This window comes from Branchiostoma lanceolatum, chromosome 7, assembly GCF_035083965.1.
Source record: "Branchiostoma lanceolatum isolate klBraLanc5 chromosome 7, klBraLanc5.hap2, whole genome shotgun sequence".
Classification (NCBI taxonomy): Eukaryota; Metazoa; Chordata; class Leptocardii; order Amphioxiformes; family Branchiostomatidae; genus Branchiostoma; species Branchiostoma lanceolatum.
Genome location: NC_089728.1, coordinates 11916968 through 11930525, shown reverse-complemented (window position 1 = coordinate 11930525; position 13558 = coordinate 11916968). Strand labels below are relative to the sequence as shown.

Here is a 13558-nt window from a genome sequence, read left to right as displayed (position 1 = left end):
CATAAATGTGTACAGTACTTACCTCCCACTCTTGGTACATCCTTAAGAGGAACTTATATTCTTTGGCCTGAAGAGCATAGAAGTCAATCATCAGCAGAACACACAGGGGATCTTCATCTGGGTCAAGGCTACACAAAAAAAATGGAAAGAGAAGAAAAATTATCAATGTACATCATCTACTAATGAATCTATCACAACCTGTACAATGAAACTATGACAACCAGCTGCAGCATACTGAGTTTTACTCTAGCCCATGAGCAACAAGTTAACATGATTAGGCTATGTTGATTTGATTATATGGATGATATCCGCGCACCCATCAATTTTCATCCGTTTCCGAAAAAAAAAGTTTCAGCCACACTGTTAATCATACAAAGCAGCTGCAAAATGAGAAAATAGATGCTGTAAATCGAAAAAAACTTTTTTTTCCAGAAAACGGATACTAATATCCAAGAACGCCAAAGTCAAAGAAGCAGAATGTCAAAGAACAAAAATGAAGAATCTATTATCCAGTATACCATACTCTGTATGTTTTGTTCATCCTTCCTGACCACGTAGATATCATAATGAAGACAACTGTTTTTTTTCCAAACTTTTCTTTCATTTGCATGCTTGCATCAGTTTTGGGGTTCCCAGAGGATGTCAGAGGATTGGTTTGATTGAATCAACATGGTATTATCATCAAGTAGCTTTAATGAATGGTAGCAATTTTTGGACCCTAAACAAGACAGCGTACCTTAGCAAGAGCTTGCAGAACTCCAGTGCTGTCCTGTAACAGCCACGCTGACCAATGAATGTCAGATGTTTGAACAGGGCAAGGTAGAAGGACCTGAAAGATGTCAATAAAACATGGCACAGTTAGTGTACATTTCTACAGTGTCCTAGCAAGCAGAGGTAGCAAAGGACAACTAGTTGTAGTGCCACCTAGTGACTCTTATGACATTACATCACCAAAACAAAACATGCATGTATTGGAAAGAGTTCTGACCTGTTCTCTGCTCTTCTGTAGTCCAGTCTACAAGTCCCCAGGGTCATGTTGAAGAGAGTGTGGAAGCTACACTCAAAACTGTACAAAGCCCTTTCTGCACATGTATACAAGTCAGTAATTAAACAGCAATAGTCCAGGTTATGGGTGCAAAATTACTCTCGCTCATAATAAAATCATGAAACTTGTAACTAGCAAAAATGTCGTATCCCATCGGTGCATATGAGTTAAAAACAGGTTTTGCTATTGCAAACCTGTAAACATTTTCAGAGCTACTTACCAATCAGCTCAGAAGCCATCTGTAAATCTTCACTCATTTTACACACATCACTCAGCTGGGTCAAAGAGTCAACATGGTAGGGATGGAGCTGTAGCACCGCCTAGTGACAGAACAAAAATTTGCAGGTTTAAGAAATGCACCTCAACTCAAGTAACATGATAAGGTCTTTACATCTAACATACGTTCAAATGTAATGATGAGAGATGAATTTGATAACCACTTCTTTTACAACATGGATGTAAAAAATAAGATGCAGCACTAGATGAGACCATATCAAAATATGCAAATGTATGGCATACTCAAACACTTTTATAACTTTAAAAGGAAAGTCACAATGTTACAGTGATATAACAAAGTCACGTACAGGAATCAGCTACACAATCATCTCACCGTAATGTTGTTTGGGTTGAGTGACTCAACTGCATCTAAGAAGTCAAACTGGGCCTTCTGATAGTCACGGTTGTGCTCAAAGGTGAAATGTTGGCATCTGGAGAAGATATACATGTACGAGTAAAACACACTGTACATTTTACAGGTTTCAGTCTTCAGTATGCTGGTAGCACTTCAACTAATCAAACTGCATAAAAGGCAATGCAGTAGATCTACGTGATTTGGCGATGACCATAACAATTACTGCTACAGCTCTTTTTGTAAACTGTGATATACGCAACAGGCTTGCAATTGTCTATTTATGTCACTGACGAAAGAGAGCGGATGCTGTCTGAAATGTCTGACTGTTTCAAAATTTTATCCAGTTGCTTGAGGTACTATTTTTGGCGTATCTTACCTGGATGTCTAACCTTCATCATTGTCTATTTATAGCTACTGAATGCATGTTGGCAATGAAAGGCTTAAAACAACAATATGACTTACCCCCTTTTTGTTTCTACCAACTTCATAGATATCCCTGTAAGACAGATGATTTGAAAAATGATAAGCTTTTAAACAAACTTATACATCAAATAGATCAAATAGAATTCCTCACAGACAAATAGTATACTCATATATCATTCACAGCTTGCATCATTGATTTGATACATGATATTGTTCAAATATGATTAAGAAGTTCCCCTTAAGAATATGACCTTCAAGATTTGATTGTTTTTCCTCACCTGATTTAGACAGAGGAGGCCAGGTGGATTTGGGCTGTGACAACCAACTCCTTTTGTGCTGTTTGTTTCTGGTTCTAGATCTGGAACAGTGGCCAAAATATTTAAAGCTTCAAACAAAACATTTGTTTCAATATGTGTTTATGATGAACTACAGCAACAATATCCATATATAGATTATAGATTAGAATATAAACCAATAACAATGTAATATTTGTATTCAACAAACCTTTGTTCTCCTCTAACGGTTGAAGCACCAAATATTCTCTTCATTTCATTTTCCGGACTCAAGTGTCTGTAAGAACAGAGATTGTCATGTTCATACAGTCACTCAGTAAGATCCTCAGTGAGAAGATAATAAAGTGTTGAGAACAGATACTTAGTCACTCATTTGAATTCTTAAGTAACTGACCCATAGAAGAACAAAATCACTCATCAAGCCCTTTGGTCAAGCAGCTTTCAAATTTCAACAGAAACATGTTCATTAAATAATCCATACTGGGACTAGTTACGGGCAATGCCATGAGTATAGCTACATGTACATAAGTTTCCTGTACCTGTGTTCTACAGATAGAAGTGATTTGGATCCAATAGGGAGTGTCGAGTGTTCACTACTGGCAGCTGGCTGTAAGGGCAGCTCTCCCAGCATCTCATTCACTGCCCTGATGCTGGCATCAATGTCGTCCTCTGGATTCTTTCAACACAGAATAGGATCACAGTTTTGAATACATGTAGTATTACTTGACATAGTGTTAAAAAGTGTCTTATATCTTAGCTTCAAGAATGATACAATTACAGACCTTAGTTTTATAGTACACGTACTAGTACAGTGTGATACAACATCTATCCCCAGAAGCAACTTGGATGTATATCTCTGATAAAGGGATGTAAATATTTCATAACTAACTTTAGGTAAAGCCTGTTCAGGTATATTTCGAGAAGACATTTTGCTTGCATGCAGGTGCTTGGAAGATTTTTATCATTTGACACAGATTTACTTTGTAAAAATTGTATCATAACGAAGAATATGTAATGAAAACTTAAATATTTCCAAAGGTTTTACCTGTTGTGACCCCTTGTCTTCCTTATCTCCACCCTTCTTCTTTTTCTTCTTCTTCCTCTTCTTCCCTCCAGTCTTGCCGGTTGCCTGTGGCTGTGACTCAGTAACAAGACTGTCCTGATGTTCATCTGGCTCCACATTCTCCTGGTCCTCCTCTACATCCTCCTCTACACTGTCATCATGGTCAATAAGCTGGAAACAAGGGGGATAAAATCAGAGTAAAGTGTGTCTTATCAGTCATCAGTCAATGTATCACTGACTCTGTCCGTCCATCCACTATGGAAAATGTTTAGATGTCTTAGGATGTGTTTTGGGGGCACATTACATGATCATTGCAGTACAGGTAAACATTTCCATCAATTGAAACCATTAATTATGATCAATCAATTTACAGTATCATATGACAAAATTTGGCTTCACTTCCAAGAATGTGAACAATCTTAACAAAATTCATTTCTGCTACCGGTAATTCAAAGCCTTTAATCAAGCAATCTCACATAGATTATGCTAATCTTACTGACGTTTAGCAGGATACAGTGGTACTGCAGGAAACTGCAGATAGAACTTGTAGATATTTTAGCAACCAACCAACTCATTTGTCTTGAGTAACCACTCCACCTCCCTTAAGTGAGGGTCTGCATGGGGGGCCTGCTTATGCTTTACGCTAAATTCAGGAAGGCTGACAATGCTTTACGTTAAATTCCGGACGGTTGGCACCGCTTTATGAGCATGATCCAACAGGTCAATACTGGTGCCTTCGCTATGGTTTTGGAAAAATTGGGAGGCCAAACTACGATTTACGGGAAATGTTAAGGCTCGATAATGCTGCCGCGAAATGCAACGGCTACCCTTTTAATACGAGGATGATGCAATAGGTCAATGCTGGTGCCTCCGCTACGTCTTAGGAAAAATTGGGAGGCCAGGCTACAATTTACGGGAAATACTTAGGCTCCATTATGCTTTACGCAAACTGCACTGGCTACGCAGTTGGAACACGACCTTCCTACCTGGCCGAATGTTGTTATGAATTATGCGAAATAGAATTACGCCAAATTAAAAAGGCCTGCCCAGGCTTTACGCAAAGAGCATGCAGACCATCTTGAGTACTAGTACAGAGGCTGCTGAGGCCAAGTTTGACAGTAGTATGTAAATAGCTGTGACTCCCTTCTTGCCCTGACCCCCAACCCGGTCCCTGACATATGCTAAACTCACCAGATCGAAGGGATTTTGCACAGGTTTCTTCTTCTTCTTTTTACCAGAAGGAACAGGCTGAGGAACGTCTTCCTCTTCACTGCTTATATCGACTCCAAGGTCAGCAACAATATCCGGAAGACCCTGTTCCCCACGAAGTTTCCTCAAAGCACGGGAAGACATGGTGCAACCGGACCTGAACTCTATTTAATCCACGTATGTAAACATAGCTCGGGATTTGACAAATATCGATTCCCTAAATGCGGAGTTTATAACATTTAGTAGAGACTACAAAAGACATGTCATTACACATCTGTTATATCTTTAATATCAATATTTTTTTAACATGTTAACATATTAAAATCATTCTAATCTTTAGAGGACCAAAAACTTTCAAATTTCGATTCTAACAAATGCTATGCCATTTTTTCTACTCGGACTTGTTAGAGTCGCGCACTTCTATTTATAGGGGTTTAACTTTTTCATTAACATAATTTACGTTATGTTATTCTAAAACTTAAGGCTAACACAATAACCTGCTGACAAATATGATGTTTTGTTTATATAGATAATTTAAAAAAATCGTCTATTCTATTGTACATTTTTGGTCTGGAATAATTATTTTTACCCCTGGACACGAATGGCTTAGTCTACGCAACAAAGATGGCTGCCACCATGTGTTTTTTACCGGTTAGGGCACCTTTTTCTCAGTATACGCTGTTCCTAAGAGCATCCCAGCGATGTACTTTGTGCCAAAGGCATATTTCAGCAACCCAAATAGTTTTAAGAAAGAGAGAGAAGATAAACCCATTGGAAAAATTCATGAAGAAGGCGGGGTAAGTTGTTGCAGTCTTGTTACCTTCGCAGAGAAGGTTATGTTTAAATTCAAAATTATGTTTGCGTTCTCTTTGCAACTGCTCCAAAACGTTTTTGGTTTTTAACGGCACAATATTTTCCCCTAGTATAAAACAGGGCTACATTTTTATGGATAACATCTGTCAATTGCTTACCTTTGCTGGGCTTCACTATTCTAAAACCAGTCAAATTTCTGTGTACCGCAATTCAAATAATTTGTTGATTCTTCTTTATCACCAGGAAGAAATTCTACTATGACGTGCCACAACTGGTATGTATTGCTCACAATTTGCAGTAGTGTTTGTTGATTAGTTCAGAAAAAAAGTTGAATTGATATGCTGCATTCGGTTCTGATATATTTTCTATTCAAAATTATTTTCATCATCTCAAAATTAGCAATGACGAAGTTATGTGAGATTGAATGTGTGACTGCATCACTAAGATGGTACCATTTTTTCCAGCCGAAACAGACTGGGGTGGAAGTCCCAATAAAACAGAAAGTCCATCACACAGAGTCTATTCGGCAGCGTGTTGTGAATAACACCCTGAAGAAGCACATTACAGACCTGGTCCAGAGTTGTCAGGTTAGCCAGGAACTGGAGGATGCGCAGGTCGAGATCACCAAGGTAACATCAAACAACTGACAACCTAGATTTACTTCAGCAGTACCCCAAAGCCGGTGCAAAAATATCATAAGACTTGCTTGAGTGTGTGTGTACGTTCGGCTTGAGGTTGTCCACTACTATTTGCCTATAAGACTTGCCAGAACTGCATTTAGAAATTGGCACATATTTGCAGAGCTCGAGTATACTAATTTCAGCACTTAAGATAAACTTCAATGTCGAGGAAACCAAGAATGAAAAGTAAAGACACTCCAATTATCCACCTATGCTAATGTAGTAACACATACTAAGGTACTAATGTCGTAACATTTATCCATCTGTAGGTGTCTGTGACTCCAGACTTTCTGACTGCACGGGTGTACTGGAAAGCACCAGGATTTGAGGATGACAAACATATTGAGGACTTGCTAGACCGGTCCCGCTTTGAATTAAGGTATTGTCTTTCTGAAATTGTCTTATATATGATTTGTTGAGTGTTACTAGATTTATCATGTTGTTGTTAGCAGCCATAGATGACTTTGTTTTCGTACCGTTGTTTAATAAAAAGTGACAGAGTTAAGACCTTGACACTGAGGCTACTGTACAATGCAACCTAAGAATCTCACATATATGTACAACTGAATCTGTTTTTTGCATATCCAAAGCCTTCTTACCCTTCTCCTTGCAGGCATGCACTGATCCAGCTCCATGTAATCGGAAAAGTTCCTCCCATAGTGTTTATCAAGGACAAGGAACAAGCTGCTATTGATGAAGTGGAGAGATTACTTGCATCAGCTGACTTTGGCCCAGAGGAAGAACAGACACCTGAAAACCTGGAGTCTGACAAAGAGTCTGATCTGGAGGAAAGTTTGGAAGAACTGACCCTTCGGGATAATCTCATAGATAGGATGCCTCTTTTTAATATTGACCATCATACTTTGAACAAGCATATTATGCAAAATAGGGCAAGAGCCATCAAATGGGACAGTATGGCTGAGGATGGGGCGGACATACCGGAAATTATGTACAGGAAAAGAAATAAGAAAAAGTTGGGGCGAGTATATGAGGATCCAGACACAGTCTTGAGGGATATGCAGGAGGAAACTGATTCAGAAAGTGAAATAAGCTGGGAAAATTCTGGCTATGAAAGTGATGAGGATGAAAGTTCATCTGAGAAGAAGAAATAGAATTGTTAAACTGGACAGTACATACATATACATGTATTCTATAATGATAAAAGTCAATCAGTCACACCAGACAGCAAATAGCTATTAATCGTTTTGATACTAGTTTTTTATACAACAAAGTTTTTTAAAAATTTTATTTACATGATCTGTTTAGCTATATTACTCTTCAAGGTCATCATTACATGCCTTTAAGGTCTTACAAGCAAAACTGTTGAAACAAGGGTATGAACTTAACCAGCTCTTAAGTACAAAAGTTGAAGTTAGAAATGTGGAATACATGTAACCCTCATTTTCCTAGCTCTATCAAGTGCTCGTACAAAAACAAAACTATATACAATGTACCATATGCTGCAAAAGATGGTTGTAATAAAGTTTCCATATACAGTTTTTACTCAGCTATACATTTCATGAGAAACCGTTGTTCTTTTGTTACTCTTACTGTTCCACTTTATTATCTTTTGTCTCTTGTATCATTCCTCTTTCTGAACTCCATTCAGTCTCTACCTACCATAATTTTGGTTCATATTTTACTACATTGTACAAAACCTTTATCACCTATACAAATACAATATTGTCTGAGAAGCAAGTGCTTTTTGAAACACTGGACAGAATGCCTTTAAGCGCTGTTGAGCCTACTTGTTTCCTTTGCTATTTTGTGGGACGAGTTTGTTACCACTGGTAGCCATGGGGATTAGCTGCTCCCTGTCCTCCAAGGGGAGGTACTTCTCTATCAGCGAATTCAGTGACTGCTTCTCTGTCACAAGGCCTTGCCTGCAAACAGGAAACAGCAATACAGATGTGTTGGCAAAGAGGTTTAAAACGTAAGTGAAGCAAATCAGGGAGGACTTTTGTGCACTTTTTATTAAGAATGTGAATTTTTACCTATAACATTTATTCTGTCTGTAGGTAGTACATGTGGTACAAAATGTACATAGTTGTAGAATAAAGGTACAAAATGGTAAGTTATAATGAGTTACACAAGTCTTGGAACCACAGAGAAAGAACAGAATATAGTACTAGTTAGAGAAGAGATATTTTGTACCCACCTCCTCATGAGTAGCTCTACATCAGCCTCCTGGATGGTCTGCCTGTGTCCATGACGGGTATACACCATCAGGTCTTTGGACAGGTTTTGGAAAAACTTCTCACAGCTGAAACAAGACCAGAATATGAATTAACGTGATTTCATATAAGATGATGGTAAAGGTAGCTTTGGGTCCGTAGGGGCAGTATGTTCTTATCCACTGTGTCTAGGGCATGGAATTGGAAGGCGGGGCCCATCCCTCTCCTTCCACCACCTTTACCTCACCAACCAAAGTCAGGTACCCATTTTTACATCTGGGTCTAGTGAGGGAAGTCGTGTTAAGTGCCTTTCCCAAAGACACGATGTCTAGCCAGGAATCAAACCCATGACCACTCGATATCGAGTCATGTGACGAGTATCAAATATTGTGTGCAACTACTAGTACTACTAGTAGTTGTCTGGTCTGAAACTATTCTTTGGAGAACTGTGGAAGGAAAATGTCAAGACATTTGTACTACATCAAGTTCCACTGTTGAGATTGCACTTTATATTATTCCTATTTTGTTTTATTTGTAAAAACATAAAACAGTTATTCATTTATTTCCACTTGCCCTTTTTCCACTTCTTCCATGGCATCCTTGGACACAGGACGTTTACAGAAGTTGGTGAAAATACTCTTGGTGTAGGCACGTGGGAGGGAGTTATTGGATGGTGGTGCCTTTCTGCGTTTCTGACGTACAGGTCTCACCTGCTGCTGGGCCAGTACCTTCTGTGGAGACCTGAAATTTGATGGTGTAACTGAGTACAACTTAAAAAGGTTGTGAAACATGAGCCTGAAGATTGAGTGAAGTAGATCAACTAATCAATATTCAATATAGATTCAAAAGGTTATCTGAATTTCAAATAGTTGTGTGAAACATATTCTAACCTTGCATGCTCTGCACCAGATGGAACCATAACTTCATCTCCAGGTCCGATATTCTCTTCTTCAGACATGTCATCATCTTCTACTCTTTCGTCTTCTTCAATTTCTATCATGTCATCTTCCTCTACTTCTTCATTCTGGTTTTCATCCTCCCTCTCTGCTGCCCTGTCCTCAAACATGTCATCATCTGACAGAATCTCTCCAGTCTGGTCAGCTGACCTCTCCCCATCAGAGACATCGTTGCCTGCAGCTGAGGACGGACCTTCTGTTTGATCAGCATCCTGAGCAGAACGGTGGTCATCTTGCTGGACAGACATCTGAGTCTCTGGTATAAAGTCTTCTTCATCAGACTCTCCTTGGGACTGGGACGAGGTGTGCTCGTCTGGTTTCGTTTCTTGAGTGAATATAAAGTCAGGTTCCACACTGCCAGCATTTCTGTCCTGAAAAACAAAAGACCAAGAAAATTTCTTATAACTATTCATTGTGATAAAAAGTAATAAGCTGTAATCTTAATAATGTCCAATCTATATGAACTGCTCTTTAAGCAGTGAAAGCAAAGGGTGACAATCTTAATGTCTATATCATTCAAACTATTAAAGTGCAGCCAAGAACCTTTTCCCTCTGGAGTCCCGTCTCCACCTTTCATTCTAATTACCACCTTGCATCAAAACCTTTATACAATCCCCTTCTTTTGACCATATGGCTGCTGCCTAGCCCTGTTACCAATAGACAATTGGTAGACAAACTACTACGTCAAAGTGTAAAGGTTAACTAGCAATGGCCTGTTCAGCTCTTCGACAGAACAACACAAAGCAAAAATGGCTCCTTACTTGTTGAGACGACATCTCATCATCACCATCACACGAGCTGGCTCTTTCCTCAGTCTGTGATGTGGTCTCCTGTGAACTAGTCGGCTGTGCAGAATCTGTTTCATCTACATCTACAGCTGTCACAATGTGTCTGCTCTCATCACCAGCAGGAGTACTTGTCTCTTCTACACTCACTGCTGCATCTGTCTGGTCTGCTGAGTCACCTGTTGGGTCTGATGATTCTTCTAAACATAAAACAGTAGAACAAAAATCAGGATACATGATTGTGTCGTAGCTTTCTACTAAAATACTTCTATTAAATACATGATGTACATGTATCTACTACTAATGTATCATACTTTCATAGCTTTCTCCTGAAATTTAAATAGTAAATACATGTACATGTATTCAATGCTCATGTCATATTGAATGAGCATTTATTCAGTTCTTTTGTGACAAAGATATGCCTAATCTTTGTGACAAGCCTTAACAAATTTCTTTGAGTCTTACATCATTATACATTGATCAGAGATTACTTGCACCCTTGTAGTCACTTCAGTAAAATGACAATCTTCTTCAAAACTGCTACGAAGCTAGCTAAAATTGTACATTGTACTGTCAATCTTGAATTTTCCATATATCAAAGTTTGCCGAATACCTTCAGTCTGCGCCTCTTGACTTGCCAGTCTTTGCTCCACCCCTGCAGCGAACTGCTCCAGTGTGATGTGTGTCCTGTGGGTGTGGCGAGTACCACGCCGTGGCACTGTCAGGGACAAGTCGATCTCAGGGGTAGGCTGGGCACTGGAAATATACATGCAGAAAATGAGATATTTTTCATTCATTTCTAAGCTTGCAAGTGGCACAGTTGCAAATTTCTTGCAAGACTGTGCAATCAGAAACCATGAAATGAAGTGATAACATTATTGTAATTTTTGGTCATACAAAATCTTCCCTCCCTATTTATCAGATGGTAAAAATATCTACCTTTGTTGCACCTGTGCCTGCTCCCTCACTGGTTCCTCCACTGTTGGGGTACCAATACTTTCCTCAAGCAGGGATACTTCAGCCTGGCTGTGTGTAACAGGACTCTCAACTGGCACTGCACAGGAAAATTACAAGCCTTTTGATGAGGATGGAAACTTGGAACTGAAGCACTTAGATAGGACTAGTATTCATTTGGCCGAAATCATATTACAGAATGAAAGCTTACATTGTATTTTGTTAGAAATCATCAAGAATAAATGGTGTCATACTTACAGACTTGCAGCACGTTGCGCAGCAAGGTATGAGGTGTGGAGTCATCCTGCGGAGTCAACAGTGAGCTCACCCTCCCCACCTGCCTCCTGGTGAAGTAAGCCGACCCTGGGCTGGAGGTGCTGATACGGGCACTCCTACGCACGCTCTGACGGAGGCTTCTAGGGGCTGAACCTAAAATACAGGACAGTAAATAGAGTACTGATTTAGAACTGATTAGAATCTTAACTGTTGCTGCGAGCCTTGGATGATGATGTGCCAGCTGAAAGGCTAGTTAGCTTCTGTTGATCAAAAGATACAGAAATGTTTGCACATACGAACATTGCTCTGAAAAGGAAAATAGTATGCACCTGATGGTGAAGCAAACGTTGCCCCTGCCCTCTGTCCTGATCCACCATGGCTCGGGGTGGGTTGACCTCTGACCTGTGGTGTTACCCGGGCAACCTTCCTGGCTGGCTCCTCTGTGGTGTTCTCAGGCGTGGGCTGCGTCTCCAGAACCCCACGTATCTGGGACAATGGAAGGTCTTCTGTCACTCTAAGTAATTTTCACTATAAGGTCCTCAGGTACACATACTGTGATAGATTTGTCACATCACATTGACTGGTCAAACTTCAAAGACTCTTTGTACGCTTCACAGAGACTTTTTGACCCTAACATTCTTGTCTGATTAATTTGTAGTTGATGAATAAGAGGTAACCAGGTTAAGTGTTTGGCTATGATATCCATTTCACTGGTACACAATTTAATAGATAATCACAGCAAACATCATAGAATGAAAAACAAATATCTTCACTTCATATCTTCAGACAATCTGCCACAATCACTGAGTACATGGTGATTGTAAGACAAGTTTACCAGTGTTCGTGGCGAGGCTGTGCTGATCCTTCTTTTCTTCGCTGCCGATGCTGAAGCACGCAGTGCATCGACCACGGATGACCGTCTCTCCCTGCTGGTCCCTGCTGCTGCCTTGACTGCGCTGTCGCTCACGGGGAGATGGGCCAGCACCCCTCGTATCACGGTACGGGGAGTTTCACTTTCTTCACCCTCTTCCATCTCTGTAGGAATAAAGAGAGTAATGGTGAATGAATGAAAGAATTGAATGAAACCTTTATTTTAGACTGGATGCCATGGCCTTGTGGATGTATATATCAGAACCTGAGATGGGTCAAAAACTCTCAAACTTGAGGCAGATTGATAGCTTTACAGCCATTCATTTTCCAAATACAGTAGAATCCGCTTAACTGCACCACCCATTTGTCAGCGTTTTTGGTGCAATTATCCGGCTGGTGCAATTATGCGAAATCCCCAGCTGGACCGCACCACCATGTGCAGGGGGTGTATTGTTAGTCAGAAACACTTAGCACAAAGAAAACATGACCTTTTGCTGAAAATAAAGAAATGACTACGAACCTGTTTTGATTTTGCATTCTTTCATATTTCCATGCGATCTACCGCATTAATTTACAACACACGTAACGTTACAGGGGAGGCTTTCTAAAACATCGTCATTGGATAACAGTTTCTGTGTTACATTACGTAGAGTACAGTTGTCGATTTACGTAAATCATGTACCGCCATGAAACTAGGAATGGAAACTAAAACTTAGTTACTGATTACGGGTGAGCCCAGGGCAGTGCCCCCTCTCATGTCTGGACAGATTTTACTGTCCACACCATGGTAGTGAATTACACAATGTATCCAGTGGGTAGATATGGTTAGATGACTGATATACCAATCTTTATTGAGTACAGCATGCTGTCTGCCAAAGCGTAATGCCGCCTTTGGAAGTTTGGTAGGCGTGCGTCTCTTAATGGTTCCGACACGCCCCGTGACCCGCCCGGGACCTCCCATACGATTCCTATCAACGTGACTGTCAATGGAGACCGCCTTCTTTTGTTACTCAAAACAGTTTTAAACATATTGCCGGTATTGCGCCTTTGCACCGGCAGGTATCGGCTCATTTGTACAGCGTTTGTCGATTTTTAGCGCATCTTTTAAGTCAACTTGTCGAGGATTTTAGAAAAAAAATTGGTGCAGTTATCCGGCATTGGTGACCATGCGCGGTGCAGATATGCGGAGTCACTAACAATGCAGTGAATGGGAACCGGTTTGGGATTTTGGGATTTGGTGCAATTAAATGGAAGGTGCGTTTATCCGAGGTGCAATTAAGTGGCTTCTACTGTATACATGAGAGTAGTGTTTTGTTCTAGTCATCTCGTCATAATAAAAAAATTAGGATTCTTTAGTACATACCCAAACTTGCACCACAGATAAAG

At 40.0% G+C, this 13558-nt stretch overlaps 3 protein-coding genes across 4 annotated transcripts in view; 1 reads left to right on the top strand and 2 right to left on the bottom strand.

Annotated features, from left to right (window-relative positions):
* Positions 1–6871, bottom strand: part of LOC136439330 (ribosome quality control complex subunit TCF25-like) — a 17982-nt gene extending 11111 nt beyond the window's left edge. The window contains exons 1-11 of one of the 2 annotated variants that reach the window (XM_066434698.1): positions 6757–6871; positions 3438–3626; positions 2932–3068; positions 2604–2669; positions 2378–2457; positions 2139–2172; positions 1656–1752; positions 1266–1365; positions 989–1082; positions 737–829; positions 23–128 (exon numbers count right to left, since the gene is read on the bottom strand). In XM_066434698.1, coding sequence (XP_066290795.1) covers positions 23–128; positions 737–829; positions 989–1082; positions 1266–1365; positions 1656–1752; positions 2139–2172; positions 2378–2457; positions 2604–2669; positions 2932–3068; positions 3438–3626; positions 6757–6792 — 1032 coding nt within the window. In that variant the 5' untranslated portion in view covers positions 6793–6871. Of the gene's footprint in view, positions 1–22; positions 129–736; positions 830–988; positions 1083–1265; positions 1366–1655; positions 1753–2138; positions 2173–2377; positions 2458–2603; positions 2670–2931; positions 3069–3437; positions 3627–4646; positions 4850–6756 lie in introns of those variants that run through there. The other variant, XM_066434697.1, reaches the window with a different exon arrangement.
* Positions 5251–7656, top strand: LOC136439334 (putative ribosome-binding factor A, mitochondrial). The gene is made up of 5 exons (XM_066434703.1): positions 5251–5461; positions 5721–5751; positions 5942–6106; positions 6427–6536; positions 6771–7656. The coding sequence occupies exons 1-5, from the start codon at positions 5289–5291 to the stop codon at positions 7267–7269; spliced, it is 978 nt and encodes a 325-aa protein (XP_066290800.1). The 5' UTR covers positions 5251–5288; the 3' UTR covers positions 7270–7656.
* Positions 7348–13558, bottom strand: LOC136439331 (centromere protein T-like). Its single transcript, XM_066434699.1, has 11 exons — positions 13536–13558; positions 12138–12337; positions 11632–11788; positions 11285–11455; positions 11012–11126; positions 10686–10828; positions 10049–10272; positions 9222–9658; positions 8905–9072; positions 8316–8420; positions 7348–8040 (listed from the first exon to the last, which is right to left on the bottom strand). Exons 2-11 carry the CDS (start codon positions 12333–12335, stop codon positions 7902–7904), a joined length of 1857 nt encoding a protein of 618 aa, XP_066290796.1. The 5' UTR covers positions 12336–12337; positions 13536–13558; the 3' UTR covers positions 7348–7901.